Here is a 26,262-nt window from a genome sequence, read left to right on the forward strand (position 1 = left end):
TGTGCTTGTGTTACCTATAGCTACTGACTGGTATTACTGTAACCAAACTTTTGTTCAGTTTTGTAACAAAGGCAACAGCATTGAAAATGATTTTTTACACGTAAAAGTAATAAATAAGTGAAGGAAAAGAAAAAGATTCAATTTCCCTTTATTTTTAAACTTGATATGAAATGGATACAGTTCCTATAGCATCATTACTTAGTATAATCTTCTTGTGTTTCAGATAAATACTGAGGAGAAAATTAAACCAGTCAAGACAGGTGATGCGGAATCTCTAATTCAAAATCTGCAAGAAAAGCATAACCCTGGTCATAATTTAGATACCCCTGTATGTGAGTTTGTTGATGAGCATCCAAATCACAATCTAGGGAATGCATTTGGAGCTGGACCCAATGTTGGATTTCATGGAAACACAGCTAACATGACTGGAAGCATGTATGTAGATGAGCACCCTACTCATAGCCGGGGAAATATCCTTGGTGATGGGCCTAATATTGGATTCCATGGAAATCCTGTGTTTGAAAAACCTCAAAAATTTGGGAACATAACTCATGATCCCAGAAGCAAGTTTGTGGATGAGCATCCTACTCATAGCAGAGGAAATATCCTTGGTGATGGGCCCAATATTGGTTTCCATGGAAATCCTGTGTTTGGAAATCCACAAAAATTTGGCATTACAACCCCTGAGCCCAGCAGGCAGTTTGTGGATGAGCATCCTACTCATAGCAGAGGAAATATCCTTGGAGATGGGCCCAACATAGGATTTCATGGAAATCCCGTTTATGGCAGTGTGCAGAAATCTGGTCACACAGATCACAAGTATGGCAGCAAGTATGTGGATGAGCATCCCACTCATAGCAGAGGAAATATTCTTGGAGATGGGCCCAATATTGGATTCCATGGGAATCCTGTTCGTCCAACACATACTCAAGGAAATCCTGATATGGCTGAAAAATTCTCAAACATAACCAGTATTTCTCTTGTTAGCAAAAAAGTTGGAGGAAACACACAAGGACGAGATGGGGCTAAGAGTGTGCAAACCATTATTACACTTACAGAAGGCACTCAGTTGCCTCAAGGAATTCTCTACACCAATGCTGTATTTGATCCTCAGTCTGGCCTTAGAATGTCTCTGTCACAGGCCATAGAAAATGGGCTCTTACAACTGAAACGTGAGGAATATGTAGATCCCAGCAATGGAAAACACCTAAAATTATCAGAAGCCTGCAATCAAGGCTATGTGGATCAGGCCTTAGTGAAGGAGTTGTATTCACTGTGTGGTATTTCTGATCCGTACACTGGAAAAACTCTCACACTGATTGAGGCTATAAATAATGGCCTGTATAGTCCCATCACTGGACTTATCACTGATCCCAAGACAGGTAGAGGTTTGACCATACTGGATGCTATAAAGCACAAGATCCTGACCCCAGAAGCTGCCACCAGGCTCTCACTGGTAAGCATCACCACTTCAGATATGACACAGACACAAGCATATTATGGTGTAACAAGTATGGCTGCTGCTGAAACATCTCTCTCCTTGTCTGATGCAATAGATAAGGGAGCTATTGATGCCCATACAGGTCAATTCTTTGACATCGTTTCATGTGAAAAGATGACCCTTGATGAAGCCATGAAACGAGGTCTGCTTGATGCACGAGTGATGGAAGTTGTCCACCCTTTCTCTGGACGAAAAGTCACCCTAGCTGAAGGAGTGTCTTTAGGTTTGATAGACACCATAGCTGGGAAGTATGTTGACAACAAAAATCAAAGAAAGATGAATCTTGATGATGCTCACCAGAAACAACTGATAGTGAAGCCTTTCAGTCTGCATGGTGCTTTGATGAAAGGCATTATCAACTACCAGGGTAGGGTATACAGTCCCAGGACAGGACTGGTCATGTCGGTTGGGGAAGCAATAGAACATGGTTTGCTGGATGGCCAGTATAAGTCTCTCATTGATTGCCAGACAAATGAAGTCCTCTCATTGTCAGATGCACTGAGAAGGGGACTTATCACCAGTGAAGGAAGATTTATGAACAAGAAGACCAGGCAAACCAGTTCTATTCATGATGCTGTGAATCAGGGTCTAATCCAGGTTATAAGTGAAGATACCGTATTCGTGACAAGGGGAATAAGAGATATGACAAGCAATGCCATGTACAGCCTGCCAGAAGCAGTGGAGAGAGGACTGATGGATCCAAATAATATGCGCTACATCAACCAGAGGACAGGGCAGACTATGTCTGTTCTAGAGGCAAGCCGCCGTGGCTACATTGATGTCAGACTGGCAGAGAGGTTACTTACATTTTCTGGTATAATTGATGTTGTTGGGAATCAGCTCAGCATAATTCGATCAACCCAGAGAGGGTTCTTTGATCCTACAATGGGACAGGTAAGAGACCCAAGTTTAGGTAGAGTCATGACCATTGAGGAAGCCACACACAGTGGTGTATTCACCTTTGAAAAGGGCCAAGAGCTTTTGTTGTTAACTGCTCCAGTCTGTCATATAACAACCATTACAACCAAAATTCACCCCATCAACCAGTTTGAGCATCCAAAGGTTCAACCCTCAAGGGAGTTGGCTGTTGCTAAGAAAAAGCTCACCTTGTCTCAGGCTGTTTCAAGAGGCTTGGTTGATGAACAACAAGGGACTTTTACTGATCCAGCCACGGGACAAAAAACATCTGTGGAGAATGCTATAACATCAGGCAGACTTGGACTCATCTCAGAGGTGATCCAGGCTCATCCCATGGACTTTGATGTTTCTGAAACATCACGTCATGTTGAAACAGGAAAAGACTCAAGGATGGAAGTAGATGTCAGAGATTCATATAAGCAAGAAACTTCAGGCAATATGCAGACCTTCAGAGAGACACATGTCAAGGATAGGAAAATAGCCAGAGCCCGAGTTGAGGAAGAAGATGATAGTGATGAGGAAATGGAAGAAGAAATATTAACCCTTTCAAAATCTCTTCTTCATGATCTCTTGAATGCTAAAAGTGGCTACTTCTTGGAGAAAAGCACCAGAGAGTATATCACATTGCTAGATGCCTTACAAAAAGAGTTGATCAGCAGAGATTCTGCAGTATTTGTAGATCCGCAGACCAAGGATAGTATGAACATTGAAGATGCCATCAGGAGAGGTTTCCTTGAGTCAACGGGACATTACACAGATGCTTTGGGGAAGAGGATGTCCCTTGAAGAAGCGATACAAAAGAATATTGTCATCTTCAGAAACAAAGAAGGTGGCGTCATCACCCAGGCCCTCAAGGAAACCCACAAATTTACTGTAATTGGAGTTATTGATGCTCAGACAGGAGCCCATCTTCCCGTAGGAAAGGCAATTCAGCTTGGGCTGCTTGATCAGAGTCAGGGACTCTACATAACTAGGAATAGAATGGGACAGCCAGTCAAGTTACCAATACGAAACGCAATTCAGGAAGGTCTTGTCATTATTGACAGTGGTGCTACCAGAGTGACCAGAGTGGAAGAAACACAAACACTATCTGAAAGAATAACCTATCAGATCAAAGCTGTTAAAGATCCCATATTTAGGACACCTATGGCTATATCTGAAGCAGTCAAAACTGGGATCCTGAACCCAAGTAATGGCCAATACACCAATACAGAGACAGGGCAGGTGTTTCAGCTCTCAGAGGCTATAGAAAAAGGCTTTGTTATTGCTGAAGTAGTCAAAGGGGATTCAACTGATGGCTCAGGCAGTAAGATAGTAACACGGAGACAAACCACTTTCACCATCAAGGCAGTGATAGATGCAAAATCAGGAAAACAAATTTCTGTCACTGAAGCTATGAAAAAGGGAATCTTGGATCAGGTACAAGGCGTTTACATTAACAACAAGACATATGAAACTCTCTCCCTCAGTGAAGCAATTGATAAAGGCTTTGTTATCGCAGAAGCAGGCCAGCTCAAAAGAGAAGAACGCCAGGAGAAGGTTTCCAGTCTTCACATTGAAGATGACTTGGAAGAAGTGGCATCTGAAGAAGTAGCTGAACAGGTGCAAAAGATTGTCATTAGGACCGTTACCGATCCTCGAACTAAAAAAGAACTAGCCTATGACGATGCAGTTCAGCAAGGCATCCTTGACCATGCTAGGGGCTTGTATTATAATCCAACCACTGGTCGATCTATGGCTATTGCAGATGCCATGAACAGTGGCCTCATCCAAGCTGAGGTTACTATGGTTACCAGAGAGGCAGGTATGAGTGTCTCCACTGCTAGGGGAACAAAGGATGGTTTTGACATAGAATCTGTGGTAGATCCACGATTTCAGATGGTGATTAGTGTTGACAGAGCTATGAAAGCAGGTATTTTGGACAGGGATCTAACTACCTATACACACCCATGGACAGGGCTTCAAGTTTCAGTAAAAGAGGCAGTAGAACGAGGGCTGGTTAACCCCCAAGACAAGTCTCCATTTCATATCAGCCAACTGGTAACTACAGTGTTCCAGGAACTAGAACAGAAGCAGGCTGAAGAAAAGAGAAATGCCATGCCCGAGGATGCAGTAGAAATAAAGATTGATCATCAAGCAAAAGAGACCGACACAGATTCCATAACCATCACAATGGATGCTCCTAAAGTTGTGTCAAAGAAAACAGGTGAGCCAGTGTCCAGCGAAGCCATCTCCATTGAAGTGACTTCTGCCCTCAGTTTCAAAAGTGCTGTCAAACTTGGACTTTTCAATACTGAAACTGGCAAGTTCAGAGATCCTGCAAGTGATGAAACCATGAGTTTGAATTTTGCCATAGCACGAGGATACATTGACCCAGATGCACCAGCAGTAACTGATCTCCCAACTGGAAAATCATATACCTTGAAAGAGGCCTTTGATAAGAACATTGTGATACCTTATTCTGGAAAAGTCAACCGAAATATCACAAACTTCATGGAAATTGTTCTGGATGATATATTTTTCTCTCAGACCTCCAGGTCTTTGAACATGAACATGGAAGATGCCATTAAATGTGGTCTGCTTGACACCAGTTCTGGTGCCTTCCATCACCCCATAAAGGCTGAGAGTGTTACCATTGGAAGAGCAGTAGAAAAGGATTACATCTGTGGAACTTCAGTATTTATTGTTGATCCAAACTCTGGACAGCGTTTTACTTTGGCACATGCCATTAGAGCTGGCATTATGGATAGTGAGACAGGAGAATTCAGGGACTCCCAGAGTGGCAGGAAATTGCTAAGTTTCACTGATGCTGTCAAGTCGGGATTGGTAGAAAGCGTATATAATCCAGTAACTGGTGAAGTAACTGATTTGTCTTCTGGTGAAAAAGTTTTGCTGGACAGGGCTATCAAACTTGGGCAACTAGATGCCAACGAAGTATCTGTGTATGATTTTGATGTTGGGAGGCGGGTGCCACTGGATGTTGCCATGAGAAAAGGTATTATTGAAAGAAGGTCTGGTAATTACATTGACCAGAAAACGGGAGAAAAGAAATCAGCCAAGGAAATGGCCCAGCTTGGGTTGATATCAATCACAGGGGCTCCAGTTTTGCATGGAATGTCATTGTCAGAAGCCATTCAGTCTATCACTGTTAAGAGGACAGCTAAAATTTCAATACCGAAGTCAAGAAGGGAAGTAGAAGAAGAAGAGATGTCTTCACAAAGAGTTGATAAAACTGCACGCAGAAAGATCATAGGACAGCCTCAGCTACAGTTGACTGGCAGCTCTACTGACTCCCCAGCCACCATAGAGTTTCATCCTGGTGACAAGCACCATGATGATGAACTTCTCTTTAAGGGTGAATCTCGTCTGCTAATATCCAGGCCTGAACAGCAAGTGCATCATTTAAAACCAACAACACCTATCAGCCCAGAGCCATCACCTGTGCTAGATACATCCATGTTTGAGAGGATTCAAATGACCAGCACTACAAAGCAGCATGTACCAGAACAGATAACCCAGAAATCTACTAAGACTGTTCATCTGCAGTCAAGGCCACGTTTAGAAGAAAGTATGCAGAGAAGTCTACATATTGTTGAGGAACACCGTCATGTGGCTGGAAAATTTACACTAAATGAAGCAGCTTCTAATGGATGGCTTATTGTACCTTTGGCCAAAGTCAGGGATATAGACTCGGGTCGGATGTTTGGGATAGAACAAGCCATCAAGGAGAGAATAATAGAGGAATCTGAATCTGTAGTTTTGAACCCTATGGACCGTCAACCAATGACCCTGAAGGATGCCATTTCCAAAGGTGTTTTCAATCCAAGAAATGGAGATTTTACCAACATGGCAACTGGAAGAGTATTGACATTTTCAGAAGCTTCCCTAGAAGGTTTGATTCCTACAAATGTCAGCCGTAGGATTGTAGAACAGCTTCAAATTGAGCATGCTGCTCCTAGAAGACCATCTTTGCCCAAGGAAATTGGCATTACTTTCCAGGAAGCTATGGAAAGGGGTCTCATTGATATTGAGAACAAAACATTTTCTGAGCCAACAACAGGAGTTGTTATGCCCCTTGACACAGCAGTGGATAAGGGCTATCTCATCAATGTCAGTATTGAGCACATAATGAGGATCATAGAAGAAATAAGGCTCCAAAAGATTGAAGAAATGGAAAGACAAAAAAGAATGATAGAAGAAGAAATGAGAAGAAAACAAGAAGAAGAAATGAGAAAATACAGAGAGGCTCAGTTGAAACGTGAAGAAGAACAAAGAAAAAGGCTGGAAGAAGAGCAGAGAATTAGGTATGAGGAAGAGCAGAGAATTAGGTATGAGGAAGAACTGAGAATCAGACGTGAAGAAGAAATAAGACGTAAACGTGAAGAAGAAAAACGTCGTGAGGAGGAAAGACTGCGTGAAGAAGAACGGCGTCTTGAAGAAGAACTACGCATAAAACGCGAAGAAGAACTTCGTATAAAACGAGAAGAAGAACTTCGTATAAAACGGGAAGAAGAACTTCGCATTAAACGCGAAGAAGAATTAAGGAGACAACGGTTAGAGGAGGAAAGACTACGCAGACTAGAACAAGAGCGTCTGCGTCAAGAAGAGGAGGAAAGAAGGCGTATTGAAGAGGAAATGAGAATTCGAATGATGGAAGATGAAGAAAGACGGCGTAGAGATAACCAAACAATAAATTTTACCAGTGTCAGAAGATACACTACCCAGGGAGGTCAAGAACTGCTTGGAATGAACATTTTTGATGCTGCTGATAATGGCCACTTAAATCCCATGACAGGGGCATTTACAGACCCTCAGACTGGTAATACCTTCACCTTTGCAGAGGCACTGGAAGCTGCCTATCTTGATCCAACATCTGCACAGTTCATAGAACCGGAGACGAAAAGAACAATGAATATCATGGAAGCTTTAGATCAAAAGTTTCTTACCACAACAGGACACTATGTATATCCAGACACTGGCAGGAAAATCCACTTTGGTGAAGCCATGGATAAAGGTATCATAGTTGAATCTAAACATGAAGGTGAAGTTGTAAAGACAACTGTCATCAGGGAGCAGAAGCAAATGATTGTTGATTCAGTAACAGATCCTAGGAGTGGTAGGGACATAACTTTCGACAAAGCTGTTAAAGATGGCATCTTGCAAACTGAGATGGAGAGATATGTTAATCCTAACACTGGAGAAGCAATGCCTATAAGTGATGCTGTGGATGAAGGTTTTATCACAGGTGAGATTGTTGACACTCAGGTTTCTACTGAAGAACATATTTCTTCGGCAGTGAGAAGAACCCTTCACATAACTGGAGCTATTGATACAAGAACAGGAAAGATGGTTGCTCCAACTGAAGCTGTAGAAGAAGGTATTTTGGACCTGCCCAAAGCACAGTACAATGATCTGAGGTCAGGGCGTGTGTTGCCATTTGCAGAAGCAATTGAAAAAGGTCTGCTTTTTGCTGAAGATCACACTGTGCCTAAGAGAGCCTACAGCCTTCTGTCTGCAATGGATCCAATTTCTGGCGAAACTATCAATATCAAGAATGCTCTTGACCGTGGAATACTTCTTGAGAAAACTGGGGTTTATGTCAACCCAAGGAGTGGAGCTACTGTTCCAGTGATTGATGCCATAAGGCAGAACTATGTCAAAGCCGAAGAGATAGAGACACCACCTGGTGTTAAAGCTGGCACAATAACTGAACAGACCCAGTATGACATCAAAGTGGTTCTTGATGCTGCGAATAAGGAATGGTTATCCTTGATCAATGCAGCTCAGCGCAATATATTGGATTTGCAACGAGGACGTTTCACAGATACTCTTGCAAATAAAGTTATGTCTATCCCAGATGCAATTTCTCAAGGATTTATAAAAGCGGTATTGAAAACACAGTATATCTACACAGAAACAGCAGCTACTGGAGCAATTTTCAGACAAACAAAGACAACCAACATCATTGAGGTCATTGATGCATCTACAAGGGAGAGGATGACAGTGATAGAAGCCATCAGGAGAAAGCTTTTAGATGAAGAAATGAAAACCTTTTATAACTCCCATACCAGAGAGAATATGACCATCCAGCAAGCAATTGATGCAGGTTTTGTCATTACCACACAGCAGCCTCGTACCTCAAGAACAGTACACACCAAAATTGACTTCACATTTGATTATATCGTCTTGGAGGGCAACAAAGAAAAGATGAGTGTAGATGATGCTATACAGCGTGGTTATCTTGACCCAGCAACAGGTTGCTTCATTCATCCATTGACTGGAGGCCTTATCACCTTAGAAGAGGCCATTAAAAGGAAACTCATCAAAACCCAACCACCCTTAAAACAAACCAGAGAGAAACCAAGCCACATTGATATTCAACAAACACCAGAGATCATTGTAACACCAGAAACACCAAAGCAAGTGAAACCTCCATCAAAACCTCCTGAAGAAGAAGAAGATCATATTGAACTGAGAGAGATTGCAAGATCAGATATCACACCAGAACGCACTCTACAGGCTGCTAGCTCTCGTGAAAATCTTTCTTCTCCAACATCTCCTGGCTCTATGCCTGTGAGTGGAGGCACTGTGTCATTCTCCATAAAGTCTGTCATTGACCCAAGGACAGGAGAGGAAATAACAGTGGGGGAGGCAGTCAGGCATGGTTATTTGGACAAACAGGGAAGAAATTATGTCAATCCCCAAACCAATACAAGAATACCTATAGAAGAAGCAGTAAGACAGGGTCTTGTAAAGTTGTATTCTTCTGATCCTTTTGGCAAAGGAACTAGTCCATTGGCGAAAGATACCAAGTCCTTTTCTATAAAATCAGTTTTAGACCCAAGGACAAATGAAGAGATATCTGTTGCTGAAGCTATCCGCCATGGCTATTTGGATAAACATTCTAGGTGTTATGTTAATCCTTACACTGATGAGAAGATACCTTTAGATATTGCAGTGCAGCAGGGTTTGATAAGAGTGGTCCATGTGGAAGATTCAGTAAAGCATACTTTGCAAGAAGCACTACAACAAGGCCTTATTGATGTTGCAAGAGGGCGCTATACTCACCCAAACACTGGAGAAAAGATGAGCATTGATGAAGCAGTGCATCGTGGCCTCCTTATTGGAGAATCCAGGGAGGACTTGACAGCTCTTGGTAACAAATCTGCTTCCATGGCCTCTCTCCCTTTTGTTGGAAATGGTGTCACGTTTACTGCAGCCTTCCAGCTAGGGCGTATTGATCCTAATACAGGTCTTTATCATGATCCTGGGTCTGGACACAAGATGTCAGTCGGTGAGGCAGTTAAACAAGGTCTCATAAATCCAGGATCATCTACCACGACCATGACCAGAACTATCACAAAGAAAGAACAGAGAAGTTTTACAAACCAAGGATCTGCTACACTTCCTCCACGGCCATCTGCATTCAGAACCATTTCCCAAGATGGGATGGCAACTGCAAGAAGGGGGTTGTCCTTTGTTGAAGCCTTGGAAAGAGGTCTAATTGATCTCCACAATCAAACCTTCAAGCATCCCAGAAGTGGACATCTGTTGACCTTTGAACAGGCCAAACAAGCTGGTTTACTTAGATACACAGAGAGAGGACAACCCATGTTGTTTATAGAAGCCCTGGCCAGAGGTTTAGTAAACCTGAAAAACCAGACCTTTGCCCATCCACTAACTGGTCAAAGAATGGGTATAGATGATGCCTTCTTAAATGGATACATTGTGTCTAACACAAGATCACCAGTCATTACCACATGGTCATCCACCATGGCCAGTCGGTCAGTTTCAGTTGGAGAGGCTATACAGCAAGGCCTGATAGACCCAAGGACAGGATTGTTCACTGATGCTTCAACAGGTGCAAGTATGCCAGTGGAAGAGGCAATTAATCAAGGCTTACTGGTGCCCAGGCTGACCAGAACTACATCAACCATGAACCTTCATCGTAGGTCTTACTCCTCCTCTAACTTAGACAACATGAATTATGATGGTCGCACAATGCAGAGAGCTGGCTCACAAACACAAGTGAACCTTGGATATGGCTCTATGCAGAGAGCTCACTCTCAGATGCAGGTGAATCGTGAAGCTGGGGGCACCATGCAGAGATCACACTCACAGACACAGTTAATGCCTAGATATGACCAGGGTTATGCTACTTTGGCTGTACCACCTTCAGGCCAAAGTCAGGGTATGTTCCATGAGAACAGGCATTATAAGACCACCAAATTTACAAAACAAAAGCAGTACCGTTCTTACGTGATCAACCCAGGTTATTACATTGATGCCCAGAAGAATGTTGCTAACCAGGTGACTGGGCAGGTGATGACCATACAAGAGGCCATTGATGCAGGCATCTTCCGCTTTACTGACCAGCCACAGGCTGAAAATATCCAAGCTGCTACCAGGGGCCGTAGTGGATCAGCAACACTACAGAAGTCCTACAGGCCATATTTCTTGAACCCTGGTTATTATATAGATAACCAAAAGAAAGTTGTTAATGAGATTACAGGTGAGACGATGACCATACAAGAGGCCATTGAAGCAGGCATCTTCCATTTCACAGACCAGCAGTCTGGTAGTCGTAGCAGAACTTCTAGTTTGGATCGCAGGGACAGCAGGGGCAGTGCAGGTAGTGTAAGCACATTTGGTAGGGGTCACATGTCCAGCAGCAGGGAGCAGCTTGCAGATCAACAACTTGCAGATCAGGTACGTGTTTTTGCTTATTGAGAATGGCTTTTGATTTTATTATTTTTATTTTATTATTTTTTGGTTGCATTTATTTTATTTGTGAGTCCAACACTCAGAGGGTGGGTCTTTCTGGGAAGGGGGTTCTTGCATGAGGGCTGTGGGATTATACAGAGGCCAAACTAAGCTTGTTTCCACATGCACTAACCTGAAATCATACCTGGGTACTCCTAGGCTGGAATGCATTGGAGATGCTTTTATCCTCATTGCTTTACAGGGTGTTCAATCTCAGAGTATAGAGTCTCGCCGCTTGCTTATTAAAGAAAACAGACAGGGTGAGGGTGACTTTCCCCTTACACCTGCTTCTCAGCATGGATTACAAAGTCTTCAAGTGTCCTCAGACTCTAGAGTTCAGCAGCTAGAGAGAAGAGACAGTCAGCAACATAACCTGGTAGAAACTTGTAATATTCAAGTACCCTCCCTCCCAATGGGAAACACTAACATTGCATGGCATGTGTCTACCGGTTTGTCACAGCGTAAAGGTTTGAGTTTGACTGAAGTATTTCATCAAGGACTGTTTGATCCATCATCTCAAGTTTTCATCGATGCAGGTACTGGTAGTGTCCAAGGCCTGACGCTCCAGAGTGCAATAGAAAGTGGTCTTATTGACAGTGAACGAACTTTGATAAATTTACCATCTTCAAACCAGCCAATGACCCTATCTGATGCCATAACACAGGGGCTGGTCAATCCTAAGTCAGGAGAAGTGATGGATGTATCCACAGGTGAAAGTATTAGTCTTCTCGAGGCTTACAACTCCGAGTTTATATCAGATTCAGCTAAGGCATTAACATTATCTGAGGTAGTCCAGCTCGGACTTTATGATGATCAGACTGGATTAATTACTGGTCCAGGCTCAGAGAAGAAGATCACATTAAGAGAGGCTATTCAACATAGCCTGATTGATCCATCTTCCAAAGAAATTAAACACCCATCCACAGGGCAGATGCTGACACTGCAAGAAGCAGTGGAGCAAAACCTCCTGGATTTAGATTCAGGTGAATTGCTTATCTCACATTCTGGCGAGAGAATCAACTTGGCAACTGCTGTAGACATGGGCGTTATTCTGGATACATCTGCCATTCCTCCATATTTACAACAACTAGTAGAAGGATTCTGGGACAAGTCATCAGGTAGGATCATTGACCCCGTGTCTGGGAAGATGCTAACTTTAGAAAAGGCCATTGAAACTGGAATATTGGACCCTAATAAGTTATTACTTAGAGACCCAGAGACAAATGAAGCTGTCCCATTGTTAAATGCAATACAAACTGGTATTGTGGACACCAGCACTGGGCGTGTGTTTGACCCAACCAAAGGCAAAGATATATCATTTGACCAGGCAGTCAAAGAAGGAAGAGTTATACAGACACAATTGTTGCATGTTCCAGAAGATGAAGATATTCATATGGAAAGTGGAAACAAAGGTTTAAACAAAGCAATTTCTGATGGCATTTTAGACTCCACAAGTAAAATTTACGTCCCAGAGACCCATGAAATGTTAAGTATTCCAGATGCCATTGCTTTAGGCATTGTAGACCCAGAAAAAGGCGTTGTGAACATTTCCCAAAAACAATTGACACTCCAGCAAGCTGGACATGCAGGGCTGTTGAGAAAACCTGAGCTACCAAGAACCTTTACTCAGGCAATAAGTTGTGGAGCATTGAATCCTTCCACTGGGATATACACTGATCCAGTGAGTGGAAGGCAAATGACTATGTTACAGTGCATGGATAATGATGTTTTTGATTCAACTGTGAAAGAATTTCAAGATTCTTGGTCCGGCAAGGAAGTTACTATGAGTGAAGCAATACAGCTTGCGATATTTGATCCAGAAACGTGTACAGTTCAAGACAGCAAAACTGATGAAAGATTGTCCATTACAGACGCACAAAATAAAGGTCTTCTGCTGCAGTTTAGAACTCCTGGAACATCTGAAAACAGTACACCAAAACTTAAAACAAGAACCGGTAAACAAAAATCCATTCCACCTCCTTTGACAGTAATAACAACTGCAGAGCTTTCTGAAAATCAGCAACAGAATGATTTTAGCTCAGCTGGGATAGCATCAAAGCTTCAAGTCCAGAGGCGAGACAGAGAAAGATCACCAAGTATAACTGAAGCAGTCACAGATGGACTGTTGGATACCAAAACTAACTATATCATAGATGCTAAAACTTCTAAAAGGTTGTCAATGTCAGAGGCAGTGAAGAAAGGTGTAATAGATACCGATAACACTTTTATCAAAGATTCAGCCACTGGCCAACTGGTACCCATCAGTGAAGCAGTCTTGAAGGGTTTGGTGGACAGTGAACATGGTTTTGTGGAGGATACACTCACAGGTGTAAAGATTCCTTTAGAAGAAGCTGTAGCTCTTGGGTTGATAGTAGATGTTTCACAAACTTCATCTGACAAATCCTATGTTGATGGAAAACATAGTTATATATCTGAGAAAAAGAAAAAAAATGAAGGAAAAAAGAAAATTGCAGGAAAACCTAGTATTGAACATATAATTGGAAAGGAAGAAACGAAGGCTGCCATTCATACTTTAGATGATGCCATCAGAAGTGGCCAGATTGACTTTAATTTGTCTGTCTTCAAAGATTTACAGAGTGGACAGATGCTGCCAGTTGAAGATGCTGTTGGTAAAGGTTTGATAAATCCATCCACTGGTCAGGTTCACTTGCCATCTGGACATATCATAACACTAGCTGAGGCTTTAGAACGACAGCTGATTACAAAGAAGAAAGCCAACTTCTTGACCCTTGGTGAAGCTATAGGCCAAGAAATATATGACCCACATACTGGCCATGTGGCTGACCCAGAAAGTGGGCAGGAAATCACTCTCCAAGAGGCACTTGATAGAGAAATTATTCATCCTGAACATGCAGGCATTTTCATCCATCCTGTCACACAAGAGAATTTGACCCTTCAAGGAGCCATAGAAGTGGGACTGGTAGATGGTCAGGCTGGAAAAATTGTCCATCCTGATAATGGAATGTTGGTCAGTTTAGATGATGCTATATCTAATGGTTGGCTTATTTCTTCGGCAACTCCCATTTCACCGTCAGAAGCAAAGGAGCAGGGTCTTGTTGACTTTTCTTCTGGATCCATAGTGGAACCAACTTCAGGTCAAGAACTAACATTTGAAGAGGCAGTAAAAGCAGGATTGCTCCAAGACAAAAATGTTGACACTTTGAGAAATATGTCAGCCGAGGATTTTGATTCAAACATTACTGATTTACAACATGAGGCATTCAAACTTGAGGCCAAATCTGAGTCACATGATGCAGCAGACATGTCTAAACAGATACAGAATACAAGGCAGGTTAAATCACTAGATATGAAGGGGGCTAAAGAATCTGAAAAAATCAAGCCTGCCATTACAAGGAGGCCCAGACTTCCTTCACCAACTGCTCCCAAGAGTCCCCTGCTGGAAGCTATGCCAGGCGAGCAGTGCTATGGCGTCTCTCTGTCCAAGGCACTGGAGGTTGGGTTATATGAAACTAAGACTGGTAGGTTCTATGATCCTAGTAGTGGAGGTCATGTTACACTCCATCAGGCTCTTAATTGTGGTCTGCTGAACCCAAGTGGCAGAGAAATTTTGGACCAGTCAGGTGCAAAGCTGACCTTGGATGAAGCTGTTCAGAAGGGGATAGTAGATTTGCGCAAAGGATTTTTAATTGATCCTAACACTGGGGAGCGCTTACACATGGATCAGGCATTTGAAAGGGGGCTGATTGCTCCTTCAGAAAAAGGGGAAGTGAATGGCCATGTCCAGGGTTTGACTCTTGCTGATACACTCCAGCAAGGCCTCATTAACACCACCACTGGTATCATAAGAGACCCTGTCACAGGGAGAGTACACACCATGGGAGAGGCAGTGGCACAGGGGCTGATTGATGGAGATGCCTCCATGGTCATTGACCCAATAACACTCAAACCAGTCTCTGTGTCTGTAGCCTTGGCTTCTAGAATTATGGAACCTAGAACTGGAAAACTGAGGCTGCCAGATAAATTCAACAGTCTTACAATCGAGCAAGCTCAAGAGAAAGGACTGATAATCCTAAAAGGAAAGCAACATGGTGATGATCGGTATCCATTAGGTGATGTTATAGCTGAAATTACTGCAAGCCAAGAAGCTATCTCCTCCCTCTCTAGTTCAGATAGGATGGGCAGACTAAAAGGAGATGAGGAAAAAGAGGCAGTGCATGCCCATGTTCAGTTTGACATGTCACTGAATACTGTCACTGGTTCTGAGAAAGCTGTAGTTAGTGGATCATCTGACCCAATGGCATTGATGGGCCTAGAAACTGAACTAACTTTAACATCTAGTAGATCTTTTGAACAGCAGTCTGCAGGTCCTGTACCTTCACAGCAATCCAGAAGCATTTCACAGTCATTGCCCAGACAGGCACAGAGGAGGAAGGTTTCGGTGGACGGACTGCTTATGGAAGAAACCAAGGTAGGTTGCTTGTGGTGAACTTAGCCATTCTATTATTATAGGGTCTTGCCTTCTGGTAGTTACAATTGACAAAAAAAACTTTTTTGTGCATTCACTGCATTATGCCTGCTTTTCTCTGTGCCTAGATGCCTGCTTTGCTTGCCACTAATACTTAACAGCCCATTACACCATTTATTTACTTTTTTGTTTGTTTGTGCATGTGTGCACAAGACTGTTTGGATATTATTTTTGACTATCATCCCTTGAGGTGGAGGTTTTGGTTTTACATACACATGGTTGGGAAGGGAATCTCTTTGGTAAATATCCCCATATTTTTTGTCTATTTACTTTGCCTTCTTTATCGTGCATTTATACAATCAGTAAAGAAAACTATTTATTGAAGTAAAAGAAGCTTACAGACTCTTAAAATGTTGAATAATTAGCATTTACTTCCACTGTTCAAGGGACTTATGCATCATGGTTAATGGTAAGAATGACGTTAATGTTAGTCTTGCATTTATACTGTAGAAAAGTATTATGTAACTTTGTTTTCAAAGTGCATGGCGTGTAAAGACATTTTGCATTATTACTTGATAGTTGTAAATGTTGATAGTCCACTAACAGATTGATATGTTTCCAACTTCATAGGTGTATGCAGAAGCTAGTAAATACAGCTTCTATAACTACTAGTTGAGTAGTCAGCTGGCCTTGCATAAAGTGACCACCTGTCCAACAGGAACCAAGGAGAGCACCTTGACCTCGAAATCTATGAGCAGCATAATACATTATCATACAATTATAACATATAAGACATTAGCATAACTATCGCATATGCCAGAGACTTTCTGATGTCTAAAATATCTTTTGGGAAATGTTTGAAATTGGAGAATGAGGAAACTCATGCTGGAAATATGTAGTAGAATTATTATTCTTTCTAACTTTTTAAAATATCATTAGGTGACTGTTTATTCTTTGTATTGTAATCACAATTATATTAAACCATTTTATAATGTGGCATTATATTGATACAAAACCCCTTGCTTTTAAGTCATTTAACCCATTCATTAAAAAGAATATTTTAAAAAATGAACGAAAAAATTGACAGATATGTGTTTGACAGTTCCGCTGTTCATGTATTGTTGTGCAATGAACCAGTAGGCAGTTTAGCTAGTATAAATTTTGCGCTTTTGGTCAAATATAAATTTGAAAAATACAATCCAGCTTTTCTTGATAGGTCCCAAAATGCTGAATATTTGATAGATGTTTAAAAATTTAAACAAAATTGCTAAATTACAATGATTACTCGTTTAATTTCCGTACTGCTGATATATTGTAAGGTGATAGCTCTTTGTATTTACTTATTAGAAATGATATCCCAATATTGAGATATGTTGACAGCTTTCCAGACTCCAACTACGTAAATATGATGCTCTACTTTATTTAATTATCTGCTTGGTCCCAAGATTTACATCTTTGAGTAAAAGATCATAGATGAAAACCAGAGGACATATCTGTTTGAAAATACAATTTTCTTAATGGTATGGAAGCTTCACACAAATCTGCCACTCTTTTTTATATACAAACTTATTCTTTTAGAAAGATTCTTAAGGTGCCATGAGCTGACTTAAATACAATTAATTGAATTACTGAAGAAAGTTCATCTATTTATATACAAAGGGGAAGTTTTATTATATAACAGCTTTACACTGCCAATAAAAAATGCTTTAAGATAGGAATGGGATGATTTTAGTAAGGTTTCTGAAACAGGGTTTACACTTTTGTTATCAGTGTATTTTAAAATGAATGTTTTTTGCTTGTTTGAATTTTGAAATGGTTTTATGGAATGCAAATTGCAATTTTATCTTTTTCCATTGTTTGCTGTTAGTGCCATTGTTATACTTGCTAGAACTCTATATTGTATAAAACCATTGTATCTTATTTATATCAATAAACAATTAGTTATACTAACAAGAGTGAGTGAGTTTGAGTTGCTTTTGTAAGTCTTATTTCAGATACTCGGTGTTAGTTCTAGGTTTGCATTTTGGAATTTCATGATATCAAGTAGCAGTTGATTTGCATCATGAATTGTAAGTAGAATTTGTTTGGCATATTCAACAGTCACTTTTGTGTGAAGCAGCAATTGCTCAAACAAGTTAAAAAGCTTTGTTGCTGTTACTTTTCAAATAACACTGCTGATTAGCTGAATCTCAATGCTTTCTACTAGTTGACAAGCTTAATGATGAAAATTCATTAAGATTCCAATGATAATACTGCACTTGTTTCTGACAGAAAGTATCCTTTCTCTGTAAACTAAGGAACTTGCAGTAGGAAATGTTCTTGAGTGATTTCAGATAGTGCTCACCAGTGCTTCATGCTTGCATCTTTCACTTCTCAGTTTCAAACGCCGTGCTTTTTGTAATGGTAAAAGTACAATGTAAATATCACAATGAAATTTCATGGTAAATGAATAATTTGTATTCTCAGAAAAATATGCATGCTTCATTTATAACTTTATAAGTTTGATCTATGCTTACCACTTGCTTACAGAGATCTGTTGATGTGTTTCTTGCAGTCTAAGAAAACTATTAGAACAACTTGCTTATATTCTGTGCTCCTGTATCTTAGGACTATGTAGCAGAAACGTACGAACAGGTTGTGCAAGAGTTGCGGAATCAGACAAACTGGATCACCGATGTTGAACATTACTTTGACAACCAGCGACCTATAACAGATGACAGCACAGAACTCCAGAAGTTACTCCTAGAACAGCAGGTATAAATGATTTGATAATTCTGGATTATTGGATTAGCATAAAAACCCTGTAAATATTTTTGCTTTGATTAAGGGCCAATTGATTCAGAAGTAATTTCAGAAAGATTAGTAGAAGAATGGGGCATTTTGATTTAATGTTAAAAAATGATATGTGAATCCTTATAAGGGAATCCTTATGCCATGTACCTGTGGCATTTAGTTGACTATTTCCCCACCAGGTGTCTTCAGTATCAGGTACCTTAATGACTGTAATTATATGTTGTGTTAAGGGTCTGAACTATGTTGTTATCTCCCTATATTCAGAGTGTGCAGAAGGAGATCTCTAACCATCACAGTCCACTCCTAGCTGCTGTCACGCAGGCAGAACAACTACTGGATGACCACATTGATGAATTAGATGATGACCAGGTCAACCAGCTTCAAGCTCTTGTAGGGAACCTCAAAAACCGACTGGATAATGTATGTTGTTGTCATTGATGGAAGAATTTCAAAATGGAAATGTTAGATTTACATATCTGCTGTAGTGTAATAGTAAATGGATCCAAGGTCGAATTAAATTTTAGTGGAAAAGAGTCAAATGAGAATGTTATTTCATTCAGAAATGCAGTCATTCAAAATAAATATAAATTTAATTTGGCAAAAACCAATTGGTTGAATATTTATTATTTTGATAATTTAATGTAAAGTGTCATAGATAAAAAATTGATAATGTAATAATGAGGGAAGTAAATTGAAATTTATTATCGAATTACAGGTCTGTGTTGAATCAGAATCTCGCTTGAAACATTTAGAAGGAAGTTCTCAAGAACTACAGAAGTTCAGTGGTGAACTTGGCAAGGTTCTTGCATGGTTGCAAGCAGCAAAGGAAAATGTCACTCCAAAAACTGCCATCAATCTAAACAAGCTGAAAGAACACATGGACAAGCACAGGGTGTGTATGTCTTTTAGCAGCTGGGTGTCATGCTGTGTTAACATTTTTAAAGTGATCTAAAAGATGGTTACTTTCCTGTCAATAGTTTAAGTTTTCTTTCTTTCTGTTCTTGCTAAATGCCTTTCTTAAAAACAATGGAGCATCTGGTTAAGTTACTCTTTCAAACTGGTGCCTTGTTAACAGTGGTTTAACTGAGTGCTCTGCCTGTGTAGGGAATAGCCCTATTATAATCTTGAGGTCACAGAGTTCATTTATCATGGGCGTTTATCTACAGCTGCTATTTGGGACTCTGATAACATCTTTTATTAAAGTGCATGTATCCATTTAGGTGTTTGTTAAAAGGAACTACAAGCATTTGAAAATATTGAGAATTATACAGTGAATATATAACATCTGTTATACATGAATTATAATTTCAAATGACCAGTACATTGTGATTTTGATTTTTTTTTTCAATTAGAGATGGTTTATAATAATAGTTTTCCTTTATTGTGCCTTAAAAATAAGGCAGTTGTTTGCCAAAATATTGAAAAATAGTTTTATGAATCATATAAATGTGAGAGGTATAGATAGGTTTTATAGTATAAAAATTGTTTTTTTAGGCATTTAGTCGGGAAGTGATGGCCCATGAGGCTGATCTACGCTTCCTCAATATGGCTGCACAGCATTTTATGGATGAGGCAAAGGTAAGGAGATGGGAGATGGTAGTTTGCAAAAAAAAAAAAAAAAAAAAAAAAAAAGGATATTTTGCCTAGATTTGTCATATTTCAAGGCAGTAAGCTATTTATTATCATTGTCATTTTATAATGTTGGGAGTTGTATTGTCGTAGATTAAAGTCTAAAGGCAGATATGTTCTAACACATCATATCTGTGAAATTTAAAAAACTTACAAGTTAAGAAATAATATCTGAATGGTGCAATAATATTGATCTGAAAACTTTTAGTTATATGTAAGCTGATACAAAAATCATAAGTTGCAGTAGTGATATTTTTTCATTCATGTAACAGAAGTGAGCATTGATTTTTTTTTCATTTTCAGCAATTTCAAAAATGCCAACTCAAATACAAAAAGGGAGGTGATCGGTCCTCTAAGCACCTCATATTACCTGGTGAGGATATAGAGGGCGTTAGGGACAAGGTCAAGGACACCATGGACTCCTATCAGGACATTTTAGATCAGTGTAATGCCTATTCAGAAAAACTTGATAAAACCTCAGAGAAAAATAAACATTTCCTGGAGACAGTTGGAAAAATTGAAGACTGGATAAAATCTGCCGATAAAAGACTCAATGAATTGGACTGGGAAGGTGTTTCAAACGATGCCCAGGGAATGTATAGACAACTAGAAAAGATCAGAACAATAAATGCTGAGGCTATAGCACAATCAAAACTGATCGATGATGTGAAACACACAGGAAAAGAATTGATAGTGTGTTTAAGAGAACTCAAAGCCAGCGATGTTCAGATAGAAGATGTGGAGCATCGAATGAATGATGTTGAAGATCAGCATGGGTTTATTACTGCAGATCTTATGTCACGTTCAAGCGTGTTACAAACAACCATGGTACAGTCACAAGGTGTCCGGGAAAGTTTGGATGGTCTTACAGATTGGCTGACAAATGTGGAGGCCAAAATAAGAAACTTAAGACCAATAAGTCTTAACAGAGACACGTTAAAAGAGCAGATGAGTGAAATTGAAGTTTTGCAAGCTGACATTGATGCCCAGCAACAAGCTGTGGAAAGTGTGAATAAAAAAGGTGCTGAAATTATTAAAAATAGTGACCCTGAAGTATCAAAGTCAATGCAGGCAAAACTGAAAGACCTTAACACAAGATTTGGTGAGGCTTTATCAAGAGCTGACACTCGTGTTCGAGACCTGGAAGAGGTTTCAGACAGACTAACTGCATTCCAAACAGCTTTGAAAAATTTTGACGAGTGGTGCATACCCACTCTGGATTCTTTGGACTCAAAGACAACTCTGCAATTAGAACCTGCTCAATTCAAGGAGAAAGTAGACATTTTTGCTCAAGAAAAAGACAGTCAGCTGCCATATTTAGAAAAGTTGCGCCACCTGGGTAAAGACCTCATTGAAGATCCAAGAACTATGGAGACTGGTTTGGTGAAAGATGCTTTAACAAATGTAGAACACAGCTGGCATGACATTACTGCTTTACTGTCAGAGAGGGAAAAGGATGCAGAGATGAGGGAGAAACATTCCACAGGTTATGCCAATTTAAGGACACTAGTGTTGTTGTGGCTAGATGGTTTTGAGGCCAAAGTGTATGAACTCCAGCCTGTAGCTGTCAAGATGGAGGTTGTCAAAAAGCAAAAGGATGAACTTAAGGTAAATTTCTAAAACTTAAATTATTAAAAAGATATTGGAGAGGGGGAGTTCATACTGTAAGTTTAAGTTATTGTTCCATTATATATTTTTGTTATTAATGTTTTTCTTTAACTAATGTCATTGACCATGCTCCTTTTACAGAATTGTAAAATTTAGAGTAATTGAACACCGACTTTAGAGGATGAGAAAAAATTACTAACTGTACTATCATATTTTGTAGCCTCTGATAGAGGAGTGTGAAAACTACGGCACTACTATTGATGAAATCAATGATGTAGGCAATGCATATGACCAGTTGCAGCAAGGAGAAAGAAATATTAGCCCAATACGAAGAACGAGTAAGTTAACTGATATTTTCCAAATTTATGTCTTGCAGTTAAAAAAAAATATTGATTTTGTAATTTAGGTTGTCTCAGTCATCATTGTATACAGTGCATACATTGTATAAGTAGTCATTGTATAAAAAATTATTTTAAAGAAATGATTCTACAAGAAAGGAACATATTAAAAACAGATACTTAGAAAGCTGTACTATTTTTCAAAATTAAATAGTATGTTATCAGTTATTCAGTCATAAGTTGTGACAGATTTAACTTTTTTGTCATATACTCTTTTGTCATACCAGGACAACGCGTTTCCTCATTGCGCTCACCATCACGATTAAAAACCCCGTCCCCTACACGAAGTGGACCTAAGTCACCTGGCTATGTCAATGGCTCTGTGTCAAGTGAATCCAGTGGTGTCAGCAGCCGCAAGAGCTCTGTAGACAACTTTTTGTCTCTTGAAGGTAATGTCACATGATGGTGTTTGTAGTGATTGTTAAGGAAATGTTTAAAATGAAATAGTGCTCTACACTGGAAATGTGTTTCAGTCGTGGATTTCTGAAAAGACAAATAAGTCTTTATTTTTATGAAGGTGTAAACATCTCGGACTTAAAGATTAACTGGCATCCTTGCATTTACTGATCTTTATTTTTTCAGATCTCACTGAAACACAATGCCAACTAATTGACATCAATCAGCGCTACGAGATGCTGAATGATCTTCTGGCTGATCGTCAAGCAGAAATTAATAGAACTCTCCTGAGTCTAGAGGCCCAGAAAGTGGACCTTGAGAATGTGAAAACATGGCTCCAGGAACACAAAGTGGACCCTGCAGAACACGTGCCTGCAAGTCAGAGCAAATCTCAGCAGTTGCTTAAGGATCATGCAGTAGGTTTTCTTATAAATAAATATTTTTCTAAATGAAGTCTGATCAATTTTTTCCAAATGAAAGATATACAAAGATATACAGTTTTTTATTCTGAATTGCTTAAAATTCACAAAAAGGACCTCTTGATTCATTATGTAGGAAATAAAGTTGTAAATTGAACATTGATAACATTTTTGTGAAAGTTAGATGGCTGTTCAATAGTTCTCTAAAGTTGTCTATATTGTTTCAGAAATTCGAGGCTGAGATGCACAGTAAAGAAGACTTAATAGCTGCCATGAAGGAAAGGGTGACAGAACTGGTCAAAAACAAGGGGGATCAGTCTGGCACAGCTGAACTAGTGAAAAATCTACAGCAGCTTGGTTAGTGGCTATTTAAATGAATTGGCAGGGGTGGATCCAGAGATATTTTCTGACAGTCTTCCAAAATATCTTTGTTGATCCATCCTCATTTTTGACCGTCTTCCGACAGAAAAAGTTAAATATCTGTCTATGTAAACTTGAAAATCTGACCGTCTTCTGGAAGACCCAGAAGACGGCCTAAATCTGCCCCTGATTAGAATATATGTTATAAAATATAAGAATAAGGATGATAGTCAGATGATGCTTTTGTGTCTTCTATCAATAGATTTGCTATTTGAAAATTTTCTCAACATATTTTTTTTAATGAGAAATGTCAATAAAATATGTACTATGCAAAAAGAGGAAGAATTCTGTGATGAGAGTTCATATTTTCCATGTAACTTACCTTTTGCATTAAGGTTATTGTAATGCTTGATATTCATTTAGTATATATCCTCCCTTTCAGAGGAGGAGTTCACTGATGCCAAAGCTGCGTGTGAGCAGAGGCGCAGATCCCTGGCCAACATGGTGGAAGACATGAAAGAGTTCAAAGACACTTCACGTCACCTGGACAAATGGCTGGTCCAGAAGGAGAAGATGGTGGCTGTGCTGGGCCCCATTGCTACTGAGGAAACACAGATACAGAACCAACTAGAACAAGTCGAGGTAAATGGCAGAATGGAATAGAAATGAATTTACATCAGTAGCATATGTGTAATGTTGAAATGGAACAGAATTTCACTCGCTGTCTGTTCAAAATGTTAGTTGAGCTTTTGGTCAAGGGTTTTTTTTTTGTCATTTGAGAGGGAGAGAAATGGAAAACATTACACACCAGACATTATTCTCAAATGTTAGTGCCTTTTGATTTTCTTGATTCAAAGAATTTTGTTCTTAATTGATTAATTTAATGTTTGCTTTTTACTCAGGTTTTAGAAGAAGAGCTTGCTGGTCACCAGCACCAGTATGAACAGTTGGTCCAGGCAGGCAGCTCCATTCTGGACCAATGTGAACCTGAGTCCAAGGAAGCCCAGAGAATCAGCCAACAACTTGAAGAAATTAGTAAAAAGTGGAACAATCTGGAGTCCAGTCTTCAGCAGAGAGAGAACACTTTGAAAGAAGTGCAGACGGTCAGTGCTGGCTTCTACGATGCTATACAAGACATAGGAGAGTGGGCCCCAAAGACAATGGACAGACTCAGTCGCCAGGCCAGCATTTCTTCACAGGCAGATATCATGAGAGAGCAAGAGAGAGAGCTTAAGGTGGGAAATTCTTAAAGACCCAGTAGCCTTAAAGACCTTGTAGCCTTTGTAAGATTTTATATCGTGCTTTTTCCAGAATTTGCTTGTTATAATAAACAGACTATTTCTGAGTGAACAAGATGTTCATTTTCCCCAGGACATACAAATTGAACTATATACCATTCATGTTCAGTTCTAGCTGCCAGCTATAGTAAGTTTGCATTTTTTTTTGTAGGACCTTGAGGAAGAAGCTAAAGAAAAAACCAAGATTTTAGAAGATGCAAGAAATGCTTATGGAAAGATTAGTGACAAAGTGAAAGACCAGTCTACCAAGCAAGATTTGAAAAATAAACTAGAAATGATGGATAAATCTCTCAGCGACACAAAGAGGAGGATAGGTGAGTGAAAAAGATGTTTACTGAAATACTGAATATGTTGAATATTTGTGTTTGTTAGTGGGATAAATAGATATATTAGCACATATTACATAAGTACATTATAGTGTGGAAAGATTCCTTTTAATGTTTCTTAATATATTTGCTTTTACAGGGGCATTCAGATGTTATGTTATTGTAACATCAGCATTAGTCATTTTATAAAATGTCTAATTTAATTAAATGTTTGTTTATAGCTGGCAGGAAGGCTGATCTGAAAGTAGCCATGAAAGAAGGAGAACAGTTCACCCAGTCTTGTGCAGATCTGATGGACTGGGTCCAGGGAGCTATGACAGAACTGGACAGTGGTCAGCCTGTCTCTGGAGATGACCTAACTCTCAAGGACCAGCTCAGGCAGCATGAGGTACAGAATAAACCCACTGTCTCTCAGTGTTGATCATTTTGGTCAAGATAAAAGTGACAAAAAGGAGATTTTTATTGCGTCCTAATATTTAGTGCTATCAAGACTTTATATTTTGTTATTCAACTGCATATGTTGCAAAACATGGTAAATGTTTACATTTATAAAAGGAAAATTATTATGTATGGGCCATCTTTCATGCTCATGTTTAGAGCCTAGGAAAAGTACCCAGTGTAATAATTGCAAATTTACCATTAATTGCTTTACAGGCTCTTCAGAAGGAAATGGATGACAGACAGGATCAGCTTAAACTCCTGCTAGACAAAGGTCAGCAAGTATTGACCAGCACTCCACCATCTCCAGCCACTGCTGACCTCCAGAATAAGCTAGACACCATCAAATTGCAATGGGATGCGTTGGAGAAGAAAGCAACACATCGGAAGAGAAAACTTTCTGATTGCAATGAGAAGTCATCTGCCTTCCACCAGAGCTTAGATCACATGACAACATGGCTGCAGTTTGCAGAGGAAAAATTGGAAACGATGGAACCAGTGGCACTGGAGAGAATGAAGGTGATCCAGCAGCACAAAGATGTACAGGTAATAAACTTTAAGGATGATAAAGGGTTATTTTAATTCATGACCAAAACTTTATGAACTAGCCTGTATTTTTTTAAAGAAAGTATTAATTTATATTGTTAATGCATATATCACTGTCAATTTATTTGAATGTTTGCAAATGATTATCTGATGTCTAAAGAATATCTATGATAATTGTTTAGTACTTGTGAATGGTTTGCATTCATATTTTGTAGACCCTACAAACTGAAATTGTCCGTAAAACTCACAATCATGAGAGCTTGAACACCCAAGGACAGACTTTGTTGCAAAATGTTGATGTGGATAAACAGGTGGTTGCAGACCAGCTGGACACTGTTAACCAAAGATGGGACAGTCTTAATAAAGGTACACTTACATTGGGCTTGTTAAGTCCAGTTGAACAAGGCAGAACATATTCTGTT

The 26,262-nt window shown here is 39.7% G+C and overlaps 1 protein-coding gene across 13 annotated transcripts in view; it reads left to right on the plus strand.

The window, feature by feature from the left end:
* The window catches only part of LOC106178456 (microtubule-actin cross-linking factor 1, isoforms 1/2/3/4/5-like), a 90,796-nt gene that overhangs the window by 44,945 nt on the left and 19,589 nt on the right, over positions 1 to 26,262 (plus strand). For 12 of the 13 annotated variants that reach the window (XM_086998733.1, XM_086998744.1, XM_086998735.1 and 9 more), the window contains 17 exons: positions 224 to 11,128; positions 11,385 to 15,632; positions 18,237 to 18,383; positions 18,687 to 18,842; positions 19,138 to 19,314; positions 19,917 to 20,000; positions 20,355 to 21,659; positions 21,880 to 21,997; positions 22,285 to 22,446; positions 22,640 to 22,869; positions 23,100 to 23,229; positions 23,675 to 23,874; positions 24,135 to 24,467; positions 24,682 to 24,844; positions 25,078 to 25,244; positions 25,511 to 25,840; positions 26,056 to 26,206. In XM_086998733.1, the coding sequence (XP_086854859.1) occupies positions 224 to 11,128; positions 11,385 to 15,632; positions 18,237 to 18,383; positions 18,687 to 18,842; positions 19,138 to 19,314; positions 19,917 to 20,000; positions 20,355 to 21,659; positions 21,880 to 21,997; positions 22,285 to 22,446; positions 22,640 to 22,869; positions 23,100 to 23,229; positions 23,675 to 23,874; positions 24,135 to 24,467; positions 24,682 to 24,844; positions 25,078 to 25,244; positions 25,511 to 25,840; positions 26,056 to 26,206 (19,006 nt within the window). The remainder of the gene's footprint in view (positions 1 to 223; positions 11,129 to 11,384; positions 15,633 to 18,236; positions 18,384 to 18,686; positions 18,843 to 19,137; positions 19,315 to 19,916; positions 20,001 to 20,354; positions 21,660 to 21,879; positions 21,998 to 22,284; positions 22,447 to 22,639; positions 22,870 to 23,099; positions 23,230 to 23,674; positions 23,875 to 24,134; positions 24,468 to 24,681; positions 24,845 to 25,077; positions 25,245 to 25,510; positions 25,841 to 26,055; positions 26,207 to 26,262) is intronic. The other variant, XM_086998743.1, reaches the window with a different exon arrangement.

This window comes from Lingula anatina, chromosome 1 (assembly GCF_051362555.1).
Source record: "Lingula anatina isolate TDL-2025a chromosome 1, LinAna3.0, whole genome shotgun sequence".
Lineage (NCBI taxonomy): Eukaryota > Metazoa > Brachiopoda > Lingulata > Lingulida > Lingulidae > Lingula > Lingula anatina.